The sequence below is a fragment of the Dicentrarchus labrax genome, unplaced genomic scaffold (genome assembly GCF_905237075.1).
Source record: "Dicentrarchus labrax unplaced genomic scaffold, dlabrax2021, whole genome shotgun sequence".
NCBI classification, from domain to species: domain Eukaryota; kingdom Metazoa; phylum Chordata; class Actinopteri; family Moronidae; genus Dicentrarchus; species Dicentrarchus labrax.
This window is the reverse complement of record NW_026136723.1, coordinates 8847948-8873762: the sequence shown is the minus strand read 5'-3', so window position 1 is coordinate 8873762 and position 25815 is coordinate 8847948. Positions and strand designations below refer to the sequence as shown.

At 42.8% G+C, this 25815-nt stretch overlaps 2 protein-coding genes across 5 annotated transcripts; one reads left to right on the top strand and one right to left on the bottom strand.

The window, feature by feature from the left end:
- Nucleotides 1-75: 75 nt before the first annotated feature.
- Nucleotides 76-9401, top strand: adck5 (aarF domain containing kinase 5). Of its 3 annotated transcripts, none has more exons than XM_051389908.1 (15): nt 76-247; nt 2136-2227; nt 2320-2469; nt 3645-3720; nt 4642-4842; nt 4930-5070; nt 5440-5553; nt 5640-5771; nt 5860-5943; nt 6026-6107; nt 6888-6966; nt 7047-7138; nt 7339-7591; nt 8154-8270; nt 8357-9401. In XM_051389908.1, exons 1-15 carry the CDS (start codon nt 224-226, stop codon nt 8457-8459), a joined length of 1740 nt encoding a protein of 579 aa, XP_051245868.1. In that variant the 5' UTR covers nt 76-223; the 3' UTR covers nt 8460-9401. The 3 variants fall into 3 exon arrangements, with proteins under 3 accessions (XP_051245868.1, XP_051245869.1, XP_051245867.1); XM_051389909.1 differs by having other exon boundaries at nt 229-247; nt 2301-2469; XM_051389907.1 differs by lacking the exon at nt 76-247 and adding an exon at nt 1006-1143.
- Nucleotides 9402-9448: 47 nt separating this feature from the next.
- Nucleotides 9449-25752, bottom strand: cpsf1 (cleavage and polyadenylation specific factor 1). Of its 2 annotated transcripts, none has more exons than XM_051389901.1 (38): nt 25552-25752; nt 24611-24776; nt 24488-24515; nt 24248-24381; nt 24072-24152; nt 23806-23957; nt 23531-23677; nt 23284-23423; nt 23062-23172; nt 22870-22963; nt 22700-22787; nt 22303-22452; nt 21794-21845; nt 21634-21707; nt 21476-21550; nt 21287-21367; nt 20868-20963; nt 20586-20765; nt 20137-20278; nt 17835-18013; nt 17458-17597; nt 17188-17365; nt 16886-17092; nt 16709-16798; nt 16475-16621; nt 16208-16360; nt 15533-15649; nt 15144-15234; nt 13869-13953; nt 12169-12310; nt 11915-12067; nt 11575-11751; nt 11203-11269; nt 11056-11103; nt 10812-10967; nt 10040-10169; nt 9777-9915; nt 9449-9687 (listed from the first exon to the last, which is right to left on the bottom strand). In XM_051389901.1, exons 2-38 carry the CDS (start codon nt 24752-24754, stop codon nt 9640-9642), a joined length of 4416 nt encoding a protein of 1471 aa, XP_051245861.1. In that variant the 5' UTR covers nt 24755-24776; nt 25552-25752; the 3' UTR covers nt 9449-9639. The 2 variants fall into 2 exon arrangements, with proteins under 2 accessions (XP_051245861.1, XP_051245860.1); XM_051389900.1 differs by having other exon boundaries at nt 25465-25751.
- Nucleotides 25753-25815: the final 63 nt, after the last annotated feature.

Sequence of the window (25815 nt, the reverse complement as noted above, 5' to 3'; positions counted from 1 at the left end):
CTCCAGAGTGCCTGATCCCCGCAAACGAAAGCGGAAGTAGGCAGACGGGAGTGCATCCTCTCGCGCTGTCGTTCGTACTCTTCGGCACAACCAATAGTAGGCATGCTAGTGGGTAACGTTAGCTGCCGATTAATGAAGGAGGTGTCTTTCTTAACAGGAAGGACACTTTGGATAGTAATTGATTCATCACTGTGAGCCGCGGTGCTGTATTACCCCAGGCAACATGACAGGGGAGACGAACAGAGCGGTAAATAAACCATATTTCTGAATCATTTCCTAGCGCGGGTTGATAGTAGCGTTAGCTTAAGTTAGCCGGCTGACCAACAGCTACCAGCTCCGTTCATGTTTACTGTAGCTGGTCCTGTTAGCAACGGACACCAGCGGACTGCTGCAAGGCGTTTAAAGGGTTAAAGGAGTATTTTGTGTGAAAGACGAGCTGAACATGTGAGTGCTGTTGTTTGAAAGCCAAAGCAATATATTTGTCAAGGTTGCTCAGCTGTGTTTCACAATATTTCCATTCATTGTTGGCAGCTGCAACTCCGTTTAACCTGTGTCTGTCTGTACCACAGCAGCTTACTGTCCATTCATTGTGGTGATGGGAAACGCTGCTCATGCTGGCTCTGCTCGGTGTGTGAGTGACAGAGAGTTTGTTTGATATTTCAGTGCTCAGGTCCCTGACATCACTGCTATCTGTACATCAATGTGTCAGCACTGGAGACATTTTGTCCCTCAGATGCAGACAGCAAACGAAAACAACAAAGTGCCCCAGCTGGTCATATTGGCCTTGATCCTGTTTTGGCACACACACACACACACACACACACACACACACACACACACACACACACACACACACACACACACATATCCCCTTGCTGTCTGTTACTCAATACTCTATCTGGGCCTGTCTTGTGAGTCAAGCTTGATATTCACCAGATTAGTGATATCTGGCTCCTCAGAACTTTCAGAAGAAAGGTGGCTATCACTCTTACCAGGGTTTAGAGTAAAGGGCGTTGGCATGTTACAGGACTAATCGATTAATCAGTTAGCCAATCGATAGAACTAATTAATCAGGAACTATTTTAAGTGTCAAAGATGCCAAATTCCTGCATCTCAGTTGGGAGGATTTGCTGCTTTTCTCTGGTTTGTATCATCCATAAGTTTAATTTTATTCTAAACTCAATATCTTTGGCAGGGTGCAATGTTATTTTTGTTTTCATATTGCATTGCAATATTTTTTATTTTGTGTTCAGACCTCCAACCACTAGATATCAGTGCTGTAAATGTAAATCTCACTCTTGTGGTTGCATAGATTTCCTGAGATTCTCAGATGTTTTGCATATGGCGGCGTGTCCTTTATACAATGACAGTTTTGCTAATATATATATATAGTTATGGCACTTCAACAATGTATTTCAGAAACTTGACGTTCCTTTAAAAAACGACCCTGTTTTATCCGCCTTGCTGTCAAACTTGCAACATATTTGGCGTTTCGCCCACGTCCTCTTAACGCTCCGAACTAAACTCCCGTTTCCAGGATAAAATAAAGGATTTTCATACAGACGCAGCGATAATGTGAGTGGGAGTTATGGGAAAGGGATTGTTCACCAACAATTGCGTCCTCCAAACAATTGCAATTAATTTTTTCAAAATAGAAGAAGTGAAACAATGTCTCTGCTGACAGAAAGGAATAGCTATTGTACACGGGAGCATGAACTGTTTTATTGCCACCTGCTCATTATGGCACAGTTGGTCCGCTTTATACAATGGTGTAGTCACTTTGAGGTTGTAAAAATACTTTGTACTCACTTTTGTTAGAGCCACACTGATATTGTGTATCTGTTACACCACTCATGATTGTTAATCCATTCTTATTCTACTATTAATATTAATGCTTTTATAGCCCAATGACAACAACTGCTAAAGCTTTCAGGCTTTCCACATTCTTGAATTTGATATAGTGAACATGTCCTTAGTTCTGGTTTTAATTGCAGTGACGAATAAGCACTGTGAGATCCAAAGAGCTCAGGTTCAGTTTAACTTACAGTCCCAAACCTAGTAATTTTATGTTGATAGTCTGCTGATCTGTGTATTTCAAAGATGAGAGTCACCCTGTGCCTTTTTATTCTCTGCAGTTAAGGCTGTGTCTGCATCACATGGCTCTACTCCGAAGAATCCCACATCCTGGCTCCTCACTCCAACCAACCAGATCCTTCAGTTCACTCAGGTACCAAATAGCGGCTAACCCACAATCGCAGATTAACTTCTACACGCAATGATGTTGCTGTTTTGATGAACAGGACTGTTCCCTGCTTCCAGGGAAGGTAAGCGCAGAGGACTGTTATGGAAGACACTTGTTGGCATCTCTGTCGGTGTACCTGTGGCAGTGGGTGTCCACTATGCCATGTCAGCACCAAGAGAGAGAAGGAAGATAAGGATTGTGACTGAAGGATTTGGTCGCTTCTGCAGGTTTGTCTATATCTTCTGTCAGCAGATGTAACAAATCAATTCAGATGCTCAGCTCATAGCACCTGTGTTTCTCAGGAATTCCTTATTGAGATTTACTAAAGTTGAGTGATAAGTCCAAATTGATGAATAAATGTCAAAACATAGTGTAACAGTGGCCTGACTCAGTAATGTCAGTGACACTATTATAAGTTAGCTAATGTAGTTCAATTTTAAAAGTGTATTTTGTGAAATAGAAACCGAATCTATGGAACATTTGATGTTCTCTTAAAATGTATCCAATTTACTTTGGGAGGATTTTAACCATTGGCCATTGAGTAATATTAGATTCGGTTTTGTAATGGAGCACAGAAAATCGCCAAATACTTTTTACACAAATGCAGATCTCTAAAAACCACCCCATGTTTCACCACATTTTTGAAAGAGTTGTCTCTTTACTTAAATTCACTCAAATAAACGAGCTCAGTGGCCTCTCCAGAGCGGCCCACGGCTCTTCAGCCCCTCTCCAGTAGCTCCCTGTGGCTTTGACAATCATTTATACGGCAATTACATTTTCATTTTCATTTATCATTGTGGTAGACCAAAAGTGATTCCAACGTTCTCCAATTGTAAAAATGCATAGCCAGTACACACAGAATAAAACAAATGTTGTAACATTTGCATCAAACATTACGTCCTGAGCTGGTGCCATTTCCTCTGTGTACTACTAGTAGCCACCTCAATAGCAGTAGCTACTAGTCTGAACTCTCCCTAGCTAGGCTAGCTATGGATCCCAAATCCAAAAGTAAGAAAAGTCTCTGAGGAAAAGAGAGAATTTAATAGTGCATGGAAATTTGTCCATGCACTATTAAATTCTCTCTTTTGCATGCTTGATCTGCCATGAGAAATGAACATGATCAGGTTCAAACCTGTTTCGGGTTTGTTTTCTGCCAAAAATGTGTTTCTTCTGATAGTATAGGTTGCTGACCCCCTGTGTATTAGATAAACTCTATGAATATTTGTCAGTTTTATCATTTCATTGGACCCCAGTCAGAAGATTCATTTTAGAAAAAACACGATTAATAACAACCATTGAAGTGTTCCTAATACAGACTGTTAATATTAGGAAATGCTCACATTCCTGTCACGTCACGGGTCAAATCCAAACCTTTTGAAGTCTCTTATCTGTGTGTCCTCAGATCTCTCTCTGTGGGAATGTTTATCTCTGTGGATTACTGGTGGACCACCAATGTGAGCGTTCGTGGCCTAGACGAGGTAAGTTCCATGTAATGAAAATGGGTCGAGGTAGGTTTAATCAATATGCCTGTGACTGCTGGTCTGCCTTTGACTAAACATGGAGAGATGATGAATCTTTTCAATGTGTTTAGGCACCTTAACATGACTACTATATCTCACCTATAGCTTAATGTGGCATTTTAATGAAATGTATAAATAAGTACCGTAGCTACCTTTGTTAATAAATACTGAAAGCTTTGACAAACAGTGGGTAACAACTTGAGTATTTTTCCTGGCTCAGAATGGCTCTTTTCTCTGCGTACAGTGAAGGCAATGAGGACAGAAATCTATGCATTTTCCTGTTATTTCTAACCATTTGATAAACAAAAAATTTTTTTTTTTTTTTTTTTTTTTTTACATTTGAAGTTTTTATTGCGGCCTTTAATGTCTGTTATATTTTATGACATCATCAATGTGAAATAAGGGATTAATCGGATTAAGTGAATTAGTCTTTAAAGGCAGAATTAATAGGGTTTATTGTTTACTGTTTACACAAAGTTGGCCCCATTCAAAGAGAGAACGCAGCAGAGGTCGAGCGTGCTGGAGAGTGAACGAAGAGAGGGAGCGCTAGCGAGAACAAAGCAGTGAATCGGGGAAACAAATCGTTATTTTCTGATTGTTTGATCAAATTTGCCAAAAAAGTGCTACTAAAGACTTTGAGAGAGAATTTGTTTTCAATGGAATGTACCCTGACCTTTCAGTGATTAACACAAATACTGATGGGTGTCCTTGGGGGTCTAAGTGCCATAACCAGTTCATATCTAGCCAGACCTTTGTCGTGGGCTTTTCTCGCCCCACACATCCTTTGTACACCCAGAAATGAAGTAAAAAATGACACAAGTTTACCGTTGCTTTCCGTTGGGTGTTAATCTTGTATGGACAATCATGTCTTACTGCTAGAGCAGCCCATCCTACTTGGCTGAGATGTCAGCCTGCCACCAGAGGGCAGCAGAGTGCATGGTGGAAGGAGCCATAAGGAACGGCGGGATATACGTCAAACTCGGCCAAGGTCTGTGTTCCTTCAACCACCTCCTACCCCCCGAGTACATCCGCACCCTGCAAATACTGGAAGACAAGGCCTTGAACAGGAGGTACAAAGAGGTGAGGGCTCCAACATAAACAAGGCACAGAGTTCCGCAAAACAACACAGCCTGAAATTCATCAGGGTTGTGTTTGTCTCTGTGACAGGTGGATGCTCTCTTCCAAGAAGACTTCAACAAAACCCCAGAGCAGCTTTTTAAAACGTTCGACTACGAACCCATCGCTGCTGCTAGCTTGGCTCAGGTTCATAAGGCAGAACTGTTTGACGGGACTCCTGTCGCTGTGAAGGTGAGCACTGATTCCGAGAAGACATTTTCTGTTACTTTCAGGTACATAACTCCAAGACCGTAAAAAGGTCATAATTGAGTATGTTGTACAAAGTATACTGTGCAGAATTCACAACACTCCAATCCAGGTTACAAGTTTTAAGTGAGGAAACTTGTTTTGGCAGTATCAACCCACCTGGAAAATGTTGCCCTATTATTCACTTCCAGTAGGGGGGGGTCTACTGCAACCTACATGAAAAAAGGGTCCTGTCATGAATCTCTTATTGTGCTATTTTTTTTATTATTCAGGAGTGGACTGTCCAAAATGTTATGCATATAATTGTGCATAATACTTCAAAAGCCTGTTGTTGTTCACTTCTGGTCCCCGTAGGTTCAGTACATTGACCTCAGGGATCGGTTTGACGGGGATATCAGAACACTGGAGATCCTGCTGGATATTGTTAAGTTCATGCACCCCAGCTTTGGATTCCGATGGGTTCTTAAGGTCAGAAATATTTCTTGGTCAACCTGCAGTATATGTCTGAGAGGGGGGGGTTCAGCCTGTTATTGATTTTATTCCACTTTCTGTAGGACTTGAAGGGTACATTGGCTCAGGAGCTGGACTTTGAGAACGAGGCCAAGAATTCTGAGAGGTGTGCGGAGGAGCTGAAACACTTTAGTTTTGTTGTCGTACCCAAAGTCTTCTGGGAGCAAACCAGCAAGGTGAGCTCGTTATTAATGCTACAACATAACTGGACTTCCATCCTTTCCTTCGCTAAAGCTTTTTCATTTTTCCCTCCCCGATTCGAAGAGAGTGCTGACAGCAGAGTTCTGCAATGGTTGCAAAATCAACAATGTGGAAGAAATTAAAAGACAAGGATTAAGTTTTAAAGATGTGAGTTGATGCACTCTACACAACACACGATGTTCAGTTGTTGTAGAAATGCTGTGTGAAATATCAAATATTTGTCGTTCAGACTGCAGATAAACTGATCCGAACATTTGCTGAGCAAATATTCTACACTGGTTTCATCCATGCCGACCCTCATCCTGGAAATGGTGTGTACAGCAGTGTGTGTTCACGTGTGTTACAGTATTAAAGAGAATGCATGCTAATTAAGATAACGTGGTAAATATTTGACCTGCCTCCTCGTGTTAGCATTGCGATGTTAGCACTTAGCTCAAAGCACTTATCTGTGTGTCAAAGCAGCGTCACAGAGCTTCTATTATGGCTGCAGACGTTTAGTCTCGCTACCGGTGTAACTACTGAATAATAAAGCCGAGAGGAGACACAGCTTCAAGGATAATAATAAAACAGGAAGTGAAGTAATCAGAACTATTAGGTGGTGTTTGTTTTCTCTTTTTTCCCCCCATCTTGCATGCTTTGTACAGAACAGGTCGTTCCTTAATCGGAAGGTTGTGGGTTCGATCCCCGGCTCCTGATGCCACATGTCAAAGTATCCTTGAGCAAGATACTGAACCCCAAATTGCTCCCGATGAATGTTAGTTTCTGTTTGATGGACTTTGCCATCACTGAGTGAAAGGGTGAATGTGGCACATAGTGTAAAAGCACTTTGAGTGGTCGGAAGACTAGAAAGGCGCTATACAAGTACAGGTCCATTTACCATTTACTGTGCAAGAGTGTTAACATAGGAAATGGAGAAATGAGAAGGAAATTAACTTTTAAAGCTCATGATGATTTGTTGATTTCTATTTTATAATACATTAAATATATAAACTACGTTTTCAAAAGCGAATTAAAAGAGCACGCTGATTTTGCAAGTCTGACTTCACGGGGCAGGTCGTTCCATATCATTCATAAATCCTTTGTGTCGGCAGTTCTAGTGAGACGAGGCCCTGATAACAAGGCAGAGCTGGTGCTGTTGGACCACGGCTTGTACGAATACCTCAGTCAGCGGTAAGACTTGGCTGAGTGTGTTGAGCAAAACCCTGCGAGAATACTCTGTTATCAGCTCTAACTGTGACCTTTTACCCCAGTGACAGAGTGGCCCTCTGTAAACTGTGGAGGTCCATAGTCCTGAGAGATGAGGCGGCAATGGAGAAGTACTCCAGTGCTCTTGGTGTCAAAGGTGAGGACGCTTACCCAGCATGCAGAGTGCCAATAAATGCTGTATGTTCCCCTGAGACCTACAATCAGTTTGTCCCCCATGTCAGGAATTTACACACTCGATTACCGTATGCAGATTTTTTTCTTAATGTGTGAAGCAGATCCCCTTTTCTGTTGCGCAATAAAATAATAATTACATTTCTTATCTAATTTGCTCTGCAGAGTACTTCCTCTTCTGCGAGATGCTGCTGCAGCGACCCATCAACATGCGGGAGCTGGGTCTGTCCAACATCCTGAGTCGAGAGGAGACGACCTACATGCGTGAAATGGCCAGCCAGCGCTTCGACAGCATCATGAAGGTGCTGAAGTCGATGCCGCGACCCATGCTGCTCGTCTTCCGGAACATCAACACGGTCCGAAGCATCAACATCACTCTGGGAGCGCCGGTGGACCGCTACTTCGTCATGGCCAAGAGGTTAGTGCAGCCGCTGGTTGGGTGAGTGAGGTCGCAGTTAAAAGGACCAGTGTGTAGGATTTAGTGGCATCTAGCAGTGGAGTTAAATGTTACACACTGGACCTTCAATGGGCAAATAAACTTTCCCACAGCACAGAATGATCATACTATGTAACTCCTGGGATCAGTTTGGTTAATTCAGTGCCAGTGACTCACTGATTACTTGGCTACCTTACCGGCTGCAAAAAGCTGTTCACCCATTTAAGTCACAACAACTTTAACAGGATTAAACAACTACTGCATGGGTCTTTTGTTACAGGATGTGCCATTAAAAACTAAAAAACAAAAGTTTAGTGAATAATTGGTACTAATCTGTCACCAATAAGTGGAGAACAGTGTGAAACCGCACTTAGACCTCCATGTTTGGAAATAAATTAAACCGGAGCCACAGGTGAGCCCTGGGCTACAGAGCCGTGTGTTGTCTGCCATGTTGTGGATACCCTTTTGGTAAGTGTGTTGCTGAATGTCACAGGCATGTTAAAATATTCATTTCCACACTGACAATGTCCCTGTTGTTGTTCAGTGCGGTGCGAGGCTGGGGGAAGATCCAGGCAGAGAGGACAGGGATGCTGCCTCGGCTCTGGGTCTTCCGCTGGGTGAGGGCAACGTGGGAGAGTCTCAAGTTTGAGCTGGCTCTGAGGTAAAGACTCATTTAGTTCGTGTCAATAACGCAGTTCACGTTCTGCAACCGAAGTCGCCGATATTAACGACCCGACTCCTTTACAGATGGGAGATGGTGGCGGTGAACGCGGCGCGTTCCTTCCTGAGCCTTCTGTCGTACTTCGGTCTAATATCTCTGGACGCAGACATGTACGAGTACCTGAGATAGTGCATGATGAAGGAACGGAGAACGGGGAGCTATTCCGAACACAAGTTCATGCAATCCAACAGCAGGGAGCCCATTACTACCACAGCAGCTCCAAAAGCTGCTAGTACCGCTGCTGCTCGAGCACGAGCAACATTTCCACACCAAATCAGCCTGAACTCTGCTGGCAATCCTTCAGGATGGGTGGGAGGAACTGCAGGAGTGTAGCACCAACAGACTCCGGAGTAGACTACCATTGTAATGGTTTTAATGAATTATTATTATTGTTATATATTATTTTAACTTGTTTTAGTGTCATCTTAGTGCAACAAGTTGCTTTGAAATTCACATTTTTAAACTGCAAGAAACTGGTGACTATTTTATTCTGACAGTATTTTGTAGCAGCTGCAGCTTCCTGGCTGAGCAACACATCAGATAACTCTATTCCATGTTTAATAACTGCACCGTTGCTACATAACAAGCTACACACAACTATGCCAAGCTGCATCCAGGGATGGGACAATATACAATATTTTCACTCACTGTGATACACTCTCAGATAAGTATATTGTGGTGGATTTTCATTGTGATTGGATTTCTCAACCAAATGGAAGGTAAAGATTCCACTACTTTTAGTGCCATTTTCAGATTTTAAAAAGGTAATAATAGCAATGATATCATGAGTTGCAACTCTTTTGGTCAGGATAATTGGGACATAAAATGTTCATATGGATCCGTGTGTAGCTGCATCCCCACTGAATGAGAGTGAATGTTCTCTTTAAGGGTCGCACTGAAGCTTTAATGACTGCAATACAGATTATAAGTAAAGGTTACTCAGCCTGTCAGCTGTTCTCTGATACAGGAGCATCCTTGCAGTTTAAAGGAACAGTCCAGTGCCATCTAACCAAATGTTTTAAAATGATTTTAACAATGTTAATAAAATGTTCTACCTCCTTTTGTAAGGCATTTCTGTCTTTATCACTTAAAGCTCAATTAATACGCACACACAAAGCTTGTGTAAATTACTTTTTACTGATTTTTGTTTTTATACAAAATATCCCTAAGAAAACATGGCTGCTCTCTTCTTTTTTCATCTAACAAGTAAGAAAAACAAATCAGGTTTGCACAAAGATGGCCATAACAAAACATTTTCTCCATTCAATATAAAACAGCATTCAGTGCACGAGACATGGGAATGTGGCTCTCAGAAATGAGCTGTTACTCTGTCGATGTCCAGAAGGTCATCCAGGATCTAGTGACGAAAAGGAGGACAAAATGAGAAGGACGTTAGAATACTGAGGACTGACTTCCCAGTGTCCTCTCTGCTGTCAGTCTACTCACTATATCTTGAGTGGTACCGATCTTCTTGGCCAGCTCGCTGCGCTCCATTGTGCTCAGGTAAAGGTACTTGTTGAGGAGTTCTCCATCCAGGATGTTTCTCACAGCGTTCTGCAGGCTCCGTCTGTCACTGTGCAGCATTCTGGAGGCGGCATATAAAAGGGTCAGTTATATCAAACATCAAAACTCCAAAGACCAATATAAGATACCAGTTCAAAATATGAGATTATGCCAAAATGTGACAAGAACTGGCAGCAGATACAAACCTGAAGGCCTTTGGGTTGAGACCAGCGTGATGAGGCAGCATGGTGTTCAGAGCATTTTGCAACATCAGCAGACGGCGATAAGTCTTCTCCTGCATGGGGAGGAGCAAGCCCATTCCCCCGTCTAGGGTTGCTGTGGGAACAGATTAGTCCACATTTTACATTTTGGTACTTGCAGCTGTGAGACTTTCCCAGAGCTTCATTTAAGGGATTTCAGTTCTGTTTACGCTGATGATGAGAGAGGGACGAGTGTCTGCGCTGTGCAGGTCTTTTAAAGTTTTCGAAACGGATGGCAAAGTTGCTGTTTATAATGATTGCTCAGCATCAGCCATTCCTTCAACACTGCAAACTGAATGATCTTTCTTCAGAGATGTCATCATGATGAAATTGTGAAGAACAAAGAGAAACAGGAAACAGCAGCAAAACATATGACCACGACCACGACCGCGCCCCCAGGGCCACGGGCATCATCAGAAACTTGTGGAGTGTGTTGATCTGGACAACCAGAAGTTTTCCTTTGTTGAAGACGTCTGGATTTGCAGACCAGGTTCACACACTACATGATGCCCGGTTACAGGTACATCCTATTTATTAATGTGGAATGTCTTTCAGTGTTCTTTGAGTTTGGCTGTACAGTTGTTGTCTGCCAGTGGGCCATCACGACAAGAGCAGGAAGGACCACGTTCGTACGTTCAATCCAGTACAGGAGAGACTTGATGATGAAAAAATACATGCATATATTGGTATCAGCGAGACCGGAGTCTTGGCCACTCACCAAACCATGTGATGTGCTTGTTGTCCCAGGTCAGAGCCTTTTTGCTGCTGGCGTCCAGAGCTCCTCTGCACGGCATCCGCCAGAAAGTGTTGATGTTAGCTCCGGCGTTGAAGTCAGCTCGCCTCAGCAGGCGCATTCCTCCAAAGCTCTCTTTAGCTGCAACCACAGACCACACACCATTACAGGACTGCATGTGCGTTTGACAGTGTTACATTATGTTTGCACAACCAACAATGTGGCATACCTTCAGGTAAATACATATAAACATAGAGGTTCTTGTCTCGATCCGACACTAAAGGGAAAATAAAATAAAGGTGAATGAGAACAGAAGGGCTTTTTTTCCTTTGCAAATATTTTTGAATTCACTTCCAAAGGGCATTACAATCATTACCCAAGAAGCCAAGCTGGTTGTTATCCACCATGAATTCGATGCTGTAAACCTCCAGGGGCTTTGCATCCTGTCGCCAGAACAACAAGAGAACAGTCAAATCCCAACAAAGACAGCGCCGCTCCCCTCAGGATTAACACCACAGAATCCAAATACCCACAGGAGACCCGCCACCAACACTCGCTTGTACGTCTCAATCAATAAACTCTCCAATGCGTGTACTGCAGCCTACAGATCATAGTTCATCTCCCTCTACACTCTAATACAACGCCTGATTGGTTGGAAGAGGGACAAATTAAACGTGTGCAATTACTGAAAACTCTCCCAGGTACTGAAGAAAGTATTTTCATCAACAAACTAATGACTGCTTCTCACCCTGCTGACGAGTGACAGCGTCTTGCTCTCCTCCTGGTAGCGGAGCAGCGAGATGCTCTTCATCAGATCGGCGGCCAGGATGAAGTTCTTGATGCTGAACATCTGGTGGATGTGGAGCTGAGTGTCGATGAAGGCCATGCCCGTCAGGTCGTTGTCCTTCAGGACCCACAGGAAGATCTGCAGGGACATGGAGGAAGATATAACCTACGGCTTTAGGTCAAAGATCTACACAGGACCCCCGCTTTGTATCAGTGTAGGCCAGAATTTCAAGAATTCTTTATTTAAGCTTAAACTTATTTAGAGTTTCCTAGCGGTTGTAACGTGAGAGTGTGGCTGAGACCTTCTGTCCGATGGCGGACACCAGGTACCCGTTGCAGTGGCACAGAGCTGTCACCGGCCCTTTCTGTTCCTTCTCATACAGCACTTTGAACTTGTTCTTGGTGAGGGGCTGGCCGGGCTCGGGCACCACTTCAATCACATCCATGATCACAATCTGTATCAAACAAGAAGCCATCAGATTCATGTTTTCATTTCTTATTGTGGTCATTTTGTACAAGCAGCTTGTGTGGCGGGTATTAGCTGTGTGCTTCTCACCCGGCCCCTGCAGGTGACCTCCTCCCCCTGCATCAGGCAGGTCCCCGCCGCGACGTAGCCCTTCAGTCCAGATACCGTCTCCTGACTCCTGAGGGCCACCGTCTTCATGCAGGTCACGTGTTCCCACTCCTCCAGGTCGATCCTTCACGGAGACAGAGAGGGTTCAGGCTTGTTTGTGTAGATCTTCATTAGCTATTGGACTGTAACAGTAGCTACTCTTCCAAGTTAACTTTTTAACATGATTTGAATTCTTCACAAACGCACTGCAACAAGAGGAATCTCAAGACAGTAAAAAGCCTTTTTTCTGGGAAATGAGTTTTATTTTTTGTCTAAATAGAAAAATAATCTTGTGAAGCATGTGTTGCATTAGAAAAGTAATCTGGTTTTAAGAAAACATATCTAACTTTGTCTTAATAAGATATTACAGCTGATACTGAGCCAGACTGAATCAGTAACAAGTTAAAGCAACGGTTTGCATAATATCCCAGCAGAGGAACAAGATTATTTTCCTTATTTTAAGAGTAAAACCACTTGCACAACGTCTCATTTTAAGAGAAAGTAATTTTGTCCCAGTTTTGTAAACAACAGCTTAAAGTTTAAATAAAGTGACAAAAAACCTTATTTTAAGAAAGTCTAAATAAGTTTTCATTGCTTACAATAAGCACAACTTGCTTAAATTCTTAGATTATTCCAGTTTTAGGGTCCCATATGGTCTTTCAGTGGCTACATTTTTATGCTAGTTTTAAGGAGGAGAACCGATCTAATCAGCACCATTTTGTTTTACTGCTGCTGTAGAAGACAGCTGTCAGTCCCTCATGCTCCGTGTTACATAATAACCAGTGCAGACAGGAAGTTTCCCCTCACTGATTGATACATTTGATGTGAAAATAGATGGGTAAACTCAGTCCCATTACAAAGAGATGTGTATATATATTATTTCTAATGTATCAGTGTATTTGTAGGGGTTCATATTATTTTTATTATAGCATTTAGTGCATATTGGAAATCAGAATGAAACTAACGTGAAGAAACAACCAGAGGCAAACACAAGCAGCAGTGTGGAAAAAGTGCTGCGTGCTGCCTTATTTTTTAAGTAACTTCATGAATGACTGATCACAATAGAAGAGGGGGCATTAAATGGTACACTGGCAGCTGACACTGCAGGACAACAACAAGTAAAGAGAAGAAGCAGAGCTCGAAAGGATTTTCTCTGTGCCTTTATTAGACAGGTGGCACTGAAAGATTAACCAGTGCCAGGCCTGCAAAAAGTTGTTTTGTTGTCCCAGCTTAATATTACACCTCGGCTAAAAAACAAACCAATGTTTGCCCAGCACTGTCCCATTTCTCCATATTATACTGGCAGAGGTAGCTGATGATAATGCAGAGCAACTCAATGATCAGGGACTTGGATAAATGATCTGACATTCCTAACTGACCCTCACTGAAATGAGGGGAAAGCAGCCATGTGAGACTAAATTAACCGTCTACAGTTTGGATAAATGAGCCTGGATTTTCAATTAAGCAGCACAAAGCAACCAGTGGGACCAAAATAAGAACACAAAACTGAGCCTGTGCAGACCACTGTATCCAGAGGTGCCTAATGTCTATTAGAACAAGGCTTTCTTATTGATTCTGCACAGTGCTCTTATTTTTCAAAGGGAAAGAAAGAAGACAACAACAGATTGTTTTGTTTGTTTTACCGTGTGTTGGGAATGGTCTCCCAGCTGACTGGAGAGATGAGCTGGATGGAGAACTTCTCCTGCTGAGGATTAATGTAACGTTCATCTGCAGGGTGACAGAGGAGGAACAACGGTTGGGTTTGTGTGAAGGAGGAAAATAAACAGCCAAACAGGATACAAATTGTTGCAACGTTGATCTTGAGTAAATGTACAGTAAACAATATCAGTAAACAATATCGGCGATCTATACATAGATAATAAATTTGCTTCATTCCTTCCGCTCCAAACATAATAGAACTTTCCTACTACATTTCTACTGCTATCTTCAAGTCAGATATTTCATCCAGGAGTGTATCACAGCATTCACAATAAAACCAAAGATTTATGATTTACTACTCTCAAAGCCAACCTGTAAACCTCTGATCTCCCGCTTCGTCACAGTAAACTATTTGCTGAAGGTGTGTAAACCGTTGTTGACATTGCTTGATGAGACCCAACTGTTTAAAGCATGAGCTCTGCTGCTATGTTGTTGCTTTAATCTGTGTAAAATCGGCCTTATCCTGCATACTGACTGACATCCTGGCAGTCCCCACCCATGTGTGTTTTCTTTTTTTTTTTGTTGTTGTTGTTTTTTTGTTTTTTCACCCTTGACCCTGCTGGCGTTCTCCAGTTTGGTCAATATTGCTGTCGACCTGCAGCTTGGGACTGTTCCTGGAAGTGCTGGATATGAATCCACTGTCTTTCTTTCTGCTATCTTGTAGAGTGGTACTGGGTACTTTATGTCAATTGTGCATTTGTTTTATTGTAAAAAGGAAAGCCAAAAATAGAATATTAAAAAGAAAAGAAAAGTGTTTGAAAAGTAGTTCTCAGAAGCAGAGCTCAAAAAGTCTAAATAGTGGTTGAAATAGTTAGCTAAAAGACATTTATAAACAGTTGAAATAGCTAAAACTAATTTATAACCAATTGAAAGTCAGCTAAAACTAATTTATGAATAAATTAAACAGTTGAAAAGGAATTTATAAAGAGCTGAAATAGTTCAAAGTAATGGATAAATTACACAGTAGCTAAATATACAGACAATATAAACAGATGAAATAGTTAGCTAAAGTATTTAATAAACAGTTGAAATATTTCATAAAAAGTAATAAATATTTATCTATCTACTATTTTATTAATATTTAATTATGGTGGGTGGTATTAATGAACAGGTACATTAGTTAATCTGATATGGCTGTGTGTGTGTGTGTGTGTGTGTGTGTGTATGCGTGGGTCTGTGTGTGTGCGTGCATGTCTGACCTCGTTCTATGGTTTCATACTCCTTCTCCTCTCCAGTCATCCTGGGGATGCGTGTGCAGAGCTCTTTCACACTGGTGCACACAGCATACACCTAAGAGGGAAAAAAGCCCAAATCACACAGACAAACTTCACAAAACTTCACATCAAAGACTAATCCCTTCAAAGTCCCCCACATTGATTTTTTTCTCTCACAGTAAGAAAACTTTAAGACCAGAGGGGTTTCACCTCAAACTTTTTCAAAGCGGCTGAATCGATTCGCTTTTATTTTGCATTGCGTTATGCAAGTGGAGGTGTGTGAGTGCAGGGAGTGTGTGTTTGAGCTTGAATTTGTGTCATGCCGCTGCTCTGGGGCCCCGGGTGCTGTGTGGGCTGAGTGAGAGGAGCCTTGCCTTGGATTCGACGTGGTAGGAGACGTAGTGGACGGTGCACCTCAGTGGGATTTTTCGGACTGGCCAAGGGGCATCATAGGACAGATAAGTGGGCAGGACGCTGATCCTCAGCTCGCCCTGTGGGGGAAAACACACACACACTGAAAACTGTCCCAGGAAATAGAAACTAGACAAAAGAAAACATGAAAGAAGCAGAAGGTTTACATGATTTCTCAAAGACAAAGTTGCAATAATTCAAACTAAAGGGTCTGGACATAAACCTAGAGGATTGTTATGTTTTTACCATTTGCAGTTCAGTTTATATGTGTTTTCTAAAGGTAATAAAATAGCATCCTTTTTGGAGGGAGAATGTTGGCAGTATGGGATGTGATACCAATAATTATTACCTTCAAAATTGCACATTGTACTGAAAAAAGTCATCAGTGTTTCCAGATTTGTTATGTTTCAGTGTGTCTAGATTCTTCCTGGAAAAGTTTAAAAGCCTCCAAAAATGTTTTACTGACAAAGTCCAGGATAATAATGTTGACATCACTACAACTCCGAACATTAATAATTATTATCATTCATATTTCTGTGGAATTCCTCAAAAATCTGAGGGGGAGTAGACGGTGAAGACAATCTCCTGAACAATACAACTATCAATTCCATCACTACCAAAGTCGATCATCTGTGTACCTGTTTGTTGAAGTACAGGAACCCTTTGGGGCAGTTGATGTTATGGAAGGGTGAGAAAGACTCGATGGAGCCATCAATGCTCATGGGGTGAAGCCTCATGGCGCCACGAGAGGTGACCAGCATCCAGTGAGGAGACGGACCACAGATAAACACCTGTGAGGAAATGTTGGAAGTTATTTGTTTGAACCAAAGAGTACGTGATGGGATGTAAAACTGCTTGTCACAACAATGCTGATACAGTAAAAAAAAAAAAAAATGCTTCCTCACCCCCGAGTATCCAGAGATATCCTCAAAGTATCTGAATCTGGCAATGCGACTTTTCACAGCTGAACTCTCCTCGGCAGCTCCGCTCTCTGCCTTCTTATCTTTCTTAAGCTTTGATTTCTTTTCTCTGAAGTTAATGTTGTGGGGCACCTGCGCAGGGTAAAGCAGCACAGTAAAGACTCACTTCACTCAACCTCGACATGATTTAGTCCATTTTTATCTCGCCGTAGCTCTTACTTTTTTGAAGCGCACTTTCAGGTTGTTTTGCGGCTGCTGCTGGTCGTACGGGAACGCTTCGTAGATCAGAAGCTCCTGCTCCACGTGCACCTGGAAAATATCCGTTTCTTAATCAAGTACAACACAAAGAAGCACTTTAATAAGTCTGCACAGAGGGGGCTCAGAGTAAACACTCACCAGTAAATATGGTCTGCTGTGATTGTTGCCAAGTGAAACCAAAGCCACCTCTTTGACTAGAGGGATCTCTCCCTGACGCGTTACTTCCTCCTTTTTACCCTCCCCCTGTGTTGCTGATTGGCCAGATGAACTGTCCACCAGCACTCTCTGACCGACTGGAAAGTTTTTTACCAGGAATACCAATCTCCAGTCTGGGAGCTGGTAAATCTGTTCAAATAAAAACAAGCACAGTGAAAGAAATAAGTATAGAAATGCTGATTAATCTATCATAAATATCTGCTGATGTAGCATACAGCCCATACCTCCATCACGCCATTCTCCCTGGTGATCATGCACCAGTGGCTGGGCTCAGCTCTCGAGCTTCCGTCACTGCCAAAAGGCCCTAGTGCCCCAGAGTTGCGGCTCATCTCCTCCCTTGAATGCGCCGCACTGGCGTTTGAGTCTCCATACAGCATTTCCTCCTCATCATCCACGGCGTTACTACACACACATTTAACCAATCAGTCAATCCATAAATAAAGAGGACGTGTGGTGCCTGGCTGTGTGTGTCAGTATGGAGGAGATGCTCTTACCTGAGGTCATGGATGATGGTTTCTGCTTCAGACTGACTCCTGATGATGGTGTCCTCTTTGACGGAGCAGCTCACTTTGTTTTCTGTGGTGAACATTCCACTTACGTCTCTGTACGCACACAGCGCGATCACACGCGATTGCTGTTGAATGACACAAGTAAGCAAGTTAATTACTGTTACAAGCTATTTAAGTGAAGTGGGTGCATTTAGTTTCTAAGTGAGGGAGTGTAATGATGCTGATTATGATTAGCAGAGAATTGAACTGCAGAGAATAAGCACAACCAGCCGGTCTACCGCAGGAGCGTCAGTCTGGCCAGCAGGGGGCGTATTTGTCAAACGAGAAGCCTCTAAAAGGACCGAAGAGCTCGATCTACTCACAGTGGGGATCTGTGGTTTCTGCAGGGCCAGCCGGTGCGTCTTCCCCATGTATGAGTCAGTCTTCAGCACAAACATGGTGACCACTCCCTCTGCAGTCATGATGACCACAAAGGGGTCCGCCACGGAGCAATGCACTATGGGAGAGCCCAGGTCCACGGGGATGAAGTGGAGCTGTGTGACTGAAAGCAGAATCGAAAGAAAACATAAAACAGGCTGGCACTATGTTTAATATCTACAATATGTTATAATATTAAAAAAACTCATATTATTACTGCTCTCTACTGCAAATGTAAAAATATTTGTATTCTTTTTTTTTAATTCCTTTTAAATTCTTCAATCACTGAATTCAACTGGCCGATACAGTCCCTGACAAAAGTCTTGTCGCTTGGGTACAAGTTGACCTTAACTGCCCCTCAAATATATTTCTAATCAAATGTTTTTTTTACAAGAAATGGCTAATTTCAACCCCAACAGCTTTTGAAATAATGTTTTGGTGCCAAATGAAACTGCTGAAAAGCATTCTAACGTTCACAGCTTGGTAAAGCCCATTGAGTCAGTTTTTGCAAAGACAAAAGTCTTGTCACCTTGTCATATGATGCACCCAATCCTAGATTACAGCCTCACCTGTGATCAATAATTGATCAATGAATTAGTGGGTGTGTATAAAAAGAACCCCAGCACACCAGACCTTCACATCAACTGCAACTTGACCTCTGACAACATGCCTAAGATTCACCCTGAGACCAAAGCGTTGATTATCAAGAGTCTGAAGACCAGATCCACTGCTGAGGTGGCTGACACCTTCAATGTGTCTCAGCGTCAAGTACAAAGAATAAGAAAAAGATTTGAAGAGACTGGAGATGTTTTTGACAAGCCCAGGTCCGGCAGACCCCGCAAGACAACTGCTCGGGAGGACCGTTTGTTGGCTCGAAAATCTAAGGCCAGCCCCTTTTCCACTGCAGCAGAGCTCCACCAGGCCTGGTCACCTCAAGTCCCCGTGTCAACCAGAACAGTTTGTAGAAGTCTGTCTCGAAATGGCCTCCATGGTCGAATCAGTGCCCAGAAACCAGCACTAAACAAAAGGCAATTAAAAAAACGTGTGGCATTTGCCAAGGCCCACAGCCTGCTAAAAGGATGGACGCTGGAAAAGTGGCAGAAGGTGGATTTCTCAGATGAATCTTTGGTTGAATTACATCACAGCCGCTGCAAATATTGCAGGAGACCTACTGGAGCACGCATGGATCCAAGATTCACCCAGAAAACAGTTAAGTTTGGTGGCGGAAAAATCATGGTCTGGGGTTACATCCAGTATGGGGGTGTGCGAGAGATTTGCAGGGTGGAAGGCAATATTAATAGCCTAAAATGTCAAGAAGTATTAGCTACCTCTTACATTCCCAACCATAAAAGGGGTCAAATTTTGCAGCAGGATGGTGCTCCATCGCATACTTCCATCTCTACATCAAAGTTCCTCAAGGCTAAGAAGATCAAGGTGCTCCAGGACTGGCCAGCCCAGTCACCAGACATGAACATCATTGACCATGTCTGGGGTAGAATGAAAGAGGAAGCATGGAAGGCGAAACCGAAGAATCTTGATGAACTCTGGGAGGCATGTAAGACTGCTTTCTTTGCTATTCCTGATGACTTCATCAATAAATTGTATGAATCATTGTCGAACCGCATGGATGCAGTCCTTCAAGCTCATGGAAGTCATACAAGATATTAAATATGGATCTCACAGCACCACTACTTAATTCACTGATGTTATGCAACATATTTTTGTATTTGAAGTAAATTATTTGTTCAATTTTCACATTACTCTCTGTAGGCGACAAAACATTTGTCTTGCCAAAATCTGACCTTTCTGTGTTCATTAAATGATCAATCTTTCTTCAGTGAAGCAAATTTATTTTAGTATATTAAACATAATTTGGGAGGGTTTTAGCTTTCATATGAGCCATTTCTAAAACCAATGGATTAATTAAAAGTCAGGTTATAAGCTGTTGTTTCTACAAAATGGATAAGTGACAAGACTTTTGTCAGGGACTATATTTGAAACAGGCATTTAATTCCTTTTGCACAAAACTCAGCAAAGATGAGAAATACTAATCTATTGACAAAGGTTTAAACATTTATATTTGTATAGGCGATCTAAGCAGCTTAGAACTCACTCAAGCAGGCCATCCAGCGGGCTTCAGGAGGTTTTAAACATCCAAAGAATTCCTATAAAATTCAGACCAGGCCTCCAACTGAGACCCTGCTTTTAACTCAAGTTTCACTGTAACTTTTTTTTATCCTATTTTACCTCCTTCCAGCAGCCGAATACCCATGGGGGAGACTTGGATGATGTACTTGTTGTCACCGATGTTTCCAGCAAACACAGTGGGTCCCTGGGTAGCGAACCCACTGGTGTCCAGCTCCATGATCTCCTGACCTGTCTGAAGGATCTACACAAAAACACAGGTTTACTTTAGTTACAGTCAGTTTATATTAGCATTGTTGTCTCTCTTTGCATTTGTTCAAATTACAATAGACCTTTTTCATAGCAGCCACTCTGACATAAAATAGAAGGGTAAACACAGATGACACTTATTAAGGACCAACATGCACAATAGCAGCACCCTGACTCTGACCTTTGAACAGAACCTTAATTAGTATCATTGGTAAAATCTGTGTTTACCCTACTATTTCCTGTCTAAGAGGCCACTGAGAAAAAGGTTGCCTGACATAAGATGTGCATTGATGTGTTTTTACCATGGTTGAATCCTCTCTGCTCAGAATGAGAAAGCTGTGCATCTTCGGATCATCCTCCAGAGGAGGCTCCGCCTTCTCCTCCTCCTCTTTCTCCTTCTCCTCTTTGTCCTTTTCTCCCTCTTCACCGTCCTCACCTGTCTCCGTCTCTGCCCCGTCCTCTGAATCATCGCTTTTTGCAGCCTGGGAAAGGAGCAACAAACATGTAAACAAAAGAAAAGGCGCTACCATAAACGAGTGAATATGTTGATCATTCATTAGAGTGAAAGCAGAAATACACAGTACTTTCTGGTCTTCCTTGACTTCATTCGAGATGACTGTCCACATGTCATGGCAACCTGGCAACTCAAACGTAGTGACTACTTGTGGTCGGATGCTTCTCTGAGAACAGAATGGAAACAAATCAAAGTGCATGCCCAGCCTTTCCACACTTGCATATATAAATATGTATAAATACCCCACAACATGCTGGGGATAGAACTGTGAGCGTGTCAGCTTGTGTCTGGGGTGTTTACAGGCTACTCCGTCGATCTCTGAGGCAGCCCTGGTAGACCCAGACTTTACTGTAGCACCATCACAGGACCTGTGGCAGACGGCCCTCACGACCACAGGTTTTAGGATGATGCATTAACATTTTACCATGCTTATACCAAACCAGGTACACATGCATTAAAACAACACATAACCTCAGCGGGAGGAATTACCTGAAGTACAGACAGTGCGCCGTTCTTGCCGAAGCCAGAGCACACCACAACCTCCAGGTCAGGCTCAGGGTTGCTCTGGAACTGTGGGTGAGATGTGAGAAACCCTTAAAATGCAATTCTTGAGAAAGTAGGTTACATCTACAGTAACCAATCTAAAGAGGCACTATGAGGGGTTTTAAATGTGTGTACCTCTTCAGACAAGAAGGCAGGTTCACCCATGGAGGCATTTGAACAAGGTCCGATGTTGAGTATGCTGTCACACACCTGTATGGAAACACAGACCTCCCTCAGTCACCTTCCACAAAGATTTGCATTTACAGAAAAAGCTATTACGGATTTTTATTTACCTCAAAGGAGTAGGTGGCCAGCTGAGTGCCTGACTGAGCCTCACTCCCGTATACTTCTATCTCATCCACCTCATCTGACATAACGAAAACATTGAGTGAAACACAGACTGGAAGATCAAACACACATTTCTGCAAAGTCAAAAGTAAAATTTTAACATACCTGTCCAGTTGGTGGAAGATTCTACTCGCTTCTTTTTGCTTGGTGGTTCATCCTGGAAATTCATTAGTAATGGTAAATGGTAAATGGACCTGTACTTGTATAGCTCCTTTCTACTCTTCCAACCACTCAAAGCACGTTTACACTACGTGCCACATTCACCCTTTCACACACATTCACACAGTGATGGCAAAGTCCATCGAACAGAAACGAATGCATTCATATATATTCACACACCGATGCATGGCATCGGGAGCAATTCGGGGTTCAGTATCTTGCTCAAGGATACTTCGACATGTGGCAGGAGGAGCCGGGGATCGAACCAACAACCTTACAATTAGTGGACGACCCGCTCTTCCTCCACAGCCACAGCCGCCCACTAATGGTGGTTTAGTTTATAGGCTATTTTGAGGACAAGTTGACATTATCAAAACTGACTACTCAACAATAAAGCAAGTGAAAATAAAAATGTCAGTGGCGTTCCAAAACATTTGACGCAATCACAAACTTACCGGTTTATCTTTCTCTTTCTCCTGCCTTTCTTTGCCCTCCTCTGGTAGCGTCTCCTGGAGCTTCTCCTGGAGCTTCTCTGTGTACTTCAGGAGCAGTGAGTTTCCGAGGCGGGAGCCCAGGAAAAGGTAGCCAGGCTCCATGGTCACCATCTGAAGGAGGAAAGCCCAGAGTGAGACATCAGACAGCAGACTGTCTGCTCTAAATCCTGACAGACGTAGTCAGTGTTTACTTTATACCGTAAAAGGTCAATCAGATATAAGAATCTAGCTGTGGGTTTTAAGAAAAGCTATTAATCTATTTGCTAATCTATTTCTGGTCATTTCTGTAGCGTTATGCAGCTAGCACAGACACTTCCTGTCTCGTGCTCCCACTGCTGCTCACAGTTACAGGACTTACACAGGTTGTCAGGACACTGGCAGCAGCTTTGTCAAAGTGGAAAGCCCGGACGCTTCTCATGCCGTCCGTTATGAGGGTCAACACGTAACTGCAAGACAACAACAGTCAGTGAAGAATCATAAACTGCCGCCATTGCTTCCTACATGCTGACAGTAATTAAGATGACTCACATTTCTCCTCCCTTCAAAGAGATGACCATCTTGTCATAGGCAATAAAGTCAGACTGGGAGCAGTCTAGTGTGATCTTCACTTCATCCTGTACACCTTTAACCAAAACACGTTATCCAGTGATGAGCATGGCAGAATAACAAATGGTATGCACAGTGCAGATATGAAAAGTGTTTTCAGGTGATAATGCTTACGCAGAGGGAAGGCTGTGGTCCCATTTGTTTGAGAATTGAGAGAAACTCCATACGGTGGAACACTCTGGTTCAGATACAGCAATGAATTCACAGCAAAAACCACCACACCACCTAGAAAGAATTGATATGTGATCAAAGAGGTTACAACACTTCCTAACAGACATCATCTTAATGGTGAACTGGGAACTTTAGCGACCGCATCGTTCAATTCACTGAGCTCACCGATTGGCTTGGGAACAGCCATGACCTGCGTACAGTCAAAAGGTAGATTGCTGAGAGACCAGATGACAGGATGAACCTTCTGCATTATGTTGAGGGAGATTGCAACGATGCTGCAAGTGTCCTGTCGCACGGCCACGCGCCTGGCAGAGTGATCCGAAAACAGAAGTTAAACATTCCATCAGACCTGCCATGCTTGGAAACAAGAAGTAAAAAACAGTGGTTGCTATAGCGTATAATATGGACTGACCCAGGCCATGTCTGGTTGGGCTCAAACAGGATAAGCAACGTTGGCTCATAGTAGCCATGGAGGAACTTCATGTCGATGATGTTTAGCAGCTTTTCGTCCAGCTCGCGGACGTCAATGATGTAGCTGGGTAGGAAGCTGGATTTAGGTCTGCAGATGAGATACAGCGATAGATGATTACATGATTACACATACGTACGTAGCAATCATAAAACAACATCTATTCATGTCAGACATGGTTAAATAAAAGCAGAGTGTAAAGAGGACTGCAGGCGTACCCTTCTCCAACTCCACCCTCCTGTTCATCAGTTAGAGTGTCCTTCCTGAATGGCAACACCACAAGCTGGGTGCCATAAACAAGCATTACAGCACAGCGATTCTCTGGATCTACACGGACAAGTGGAATATGTACGTTCTGTACAAAACCATCCTGAAAATGTAAAAAGAGTTCAAATTAGTCAACAATTCACCAAACTGTGCATGTCAATATTTGCTACAATTCACACTGCTTTCGCACATTCACTGTGTACTTGTTTCTACTTACTCTGAGCTCTGGCTCCTCAAAGAAATGAAGAGACAGCGTCTTGAGGTCGTGTGTCCCCGGATCGTACTCCACTACAGACAACTGACGAGAGAACAAACACACCCAGAGGTCAGTCAAAAACTATTTTAGGCAGTTAAAAAATTAAGATAGGCAGTTCTCAGCTCAGACAATGATACCTTAGCATCTTTGAAACTGAGAAGCAGTGCATCCCTGTTGGCTCCCACAAGCTGCACACTGGCCATGGACATAACATTCCCAAAGAGAGAAAAGGACGCCACCTGCTCCAGCTTCTCCTTACGAGATTTGGAATCTGAAAGAGGAGGAAAGAGTGAAGTCGGATGCACAATGCACTCATTTAAGTTTATATCATTCATGAATGGTAAAATATGTGCTTTGAGTATGACATCTAGACCTACCTGAGGACTTGTCAGCTTTTGATGAACTCTGAAACAATGACATAAATGTTACACATAACAGCAGAAAGACTGAATTCCAAAATGTGACACAATGAAACAAGCCAAGTGGAGACTTGTAGTTACCTCCACATCGTGGATAATCCTATAGACAAAGAGTTGAGACGTTCCAGCAACAACCAAATTCTTCTCCTTGCTGGATATAAAGTTGCAGTAGACAGAAAACTCCACTGCAGTGGGAGTGTGTGCTTGTCTGTACACAGCATACATCCTGGAAGGGAGCCCTCAGCATCTGACAGGCGAGAACATTGCAGTCAGCATCTCTTAACATCACTCTGAGAGCCACTTGGTACAATAAACCTAAGATTTACTCTGCAAGGCTTCCTCCAAAGTAAACTGGAGTGGCTAGTGGTAACTGGGTAGCAGTGTGAAACAACAGTGTGGTGAATGTCCTACATACCAAATGAAACGAAGCTCTCCAGCCTTAAGAAAAGGTTGGAGTTTATATTATAGCCACGTCCTGTTACTATAGGGTCGAATTTCTCATTCCAGTAATACTGTCCTCATAGGCTGATAGATACAGCTATTATACATGACACTATGTTTCGCTGTGCCTGTTTAATTCAACCAGTTGGGGCATGAATTCGTCCCACTGATGGAAAAATAGATTTGATAAACAAACGCTAGCTAGTGACGTTTATGGCTAGCTACCGTTAGCTACTAGCAGTCCACCTCTGATAGCTATCGTCGATTCAATGAGACATAAGAGAAGCACCAGCCACTCAGTCGTGTTGTTTTGACTAGTGTGTCTCGCAAAGTTACCGTCAGCTACCGAATGTATGAGGAGCCGGTAACGGTAGCTACGTTAGCAACGCGCTAATGTTGTAGCTAGCATGTTAGCGGGCATGGCACAGCGTTTGCACCTGACTACAGTTGTTTGGCATGCTTTTGTAAATCCTGAATTAAACTTGTCAACGTACCTATATCAAACACGTTATCAGAGTCTGTTTCTTTATTGTTCCTTCTTCTGTTTACATTTAAGGTGTCATATTTTGTGGGTTACTAACTTAAGCTAGCTATCCGATAGCCAGGTACGCTAGCGGTGGTTGGTTGTCGTTGTGTTGTGAGCGCTCTGGTCTTCTTCGTCTTTTCTTTTTTCAGCATACCAGCCGCTCCGCGGTGTGCTGCTGCCCCCCACAGTTCAAGCTCCTGATAGAAGATGTATTCCAAAAGTTGAAAAGGAAAGGAGAAAATATTCCGGTCTCCAGTTTCTTTGCAGACTCAGACAAAAGTCTTCATAAGAGAAGATGCATGGTCCTTTAAAATATGTG

Coding starts and splice junctions, on each gene's coding strand:
- cpsf1 (XM_051389901.1), bottom strand. CDS start 24,754: ATGTATGCTGTGTACAGACAAGCACACACTCCCACTGCAGTGGAGTTT. Junction 22,788..22,869: donor TCTTTGAAGGGAGGAGAAAT/GTGAGTCATCTT, acceptor GTTGTCTTGCAG/TTACGTGTTGACCCTCATAA. Junction 20,964..21,286: donor GCGCACTGTCTGTACTTCAG/GTAATTCCTCCC, acceptor TTCTGTTCTCAG/AGAAGCATCCGACCACAAGT.
- adck5 (XM_051389907.1), top strand. CDS start 1,096: ATGCCAAATTCCTGCATCTCAGTTGGGAGGATTTGCTGCTTTTCTCTG. Junction 6,108..6,887: donor CGACCCTCATCCTGGAAATG/GTGTGTACAGCA, acceptor TTGTGTCGGCAG/TTCTAGTGAGACGAGGCCCT. Junction 7,139..7,338: donor CAGTGCTCTTGGTGTCAAAG/GTGAGGACGCTT, acceptor TTTGCTCTGCAG/AGTACTTCCTCTTCTGCGAG.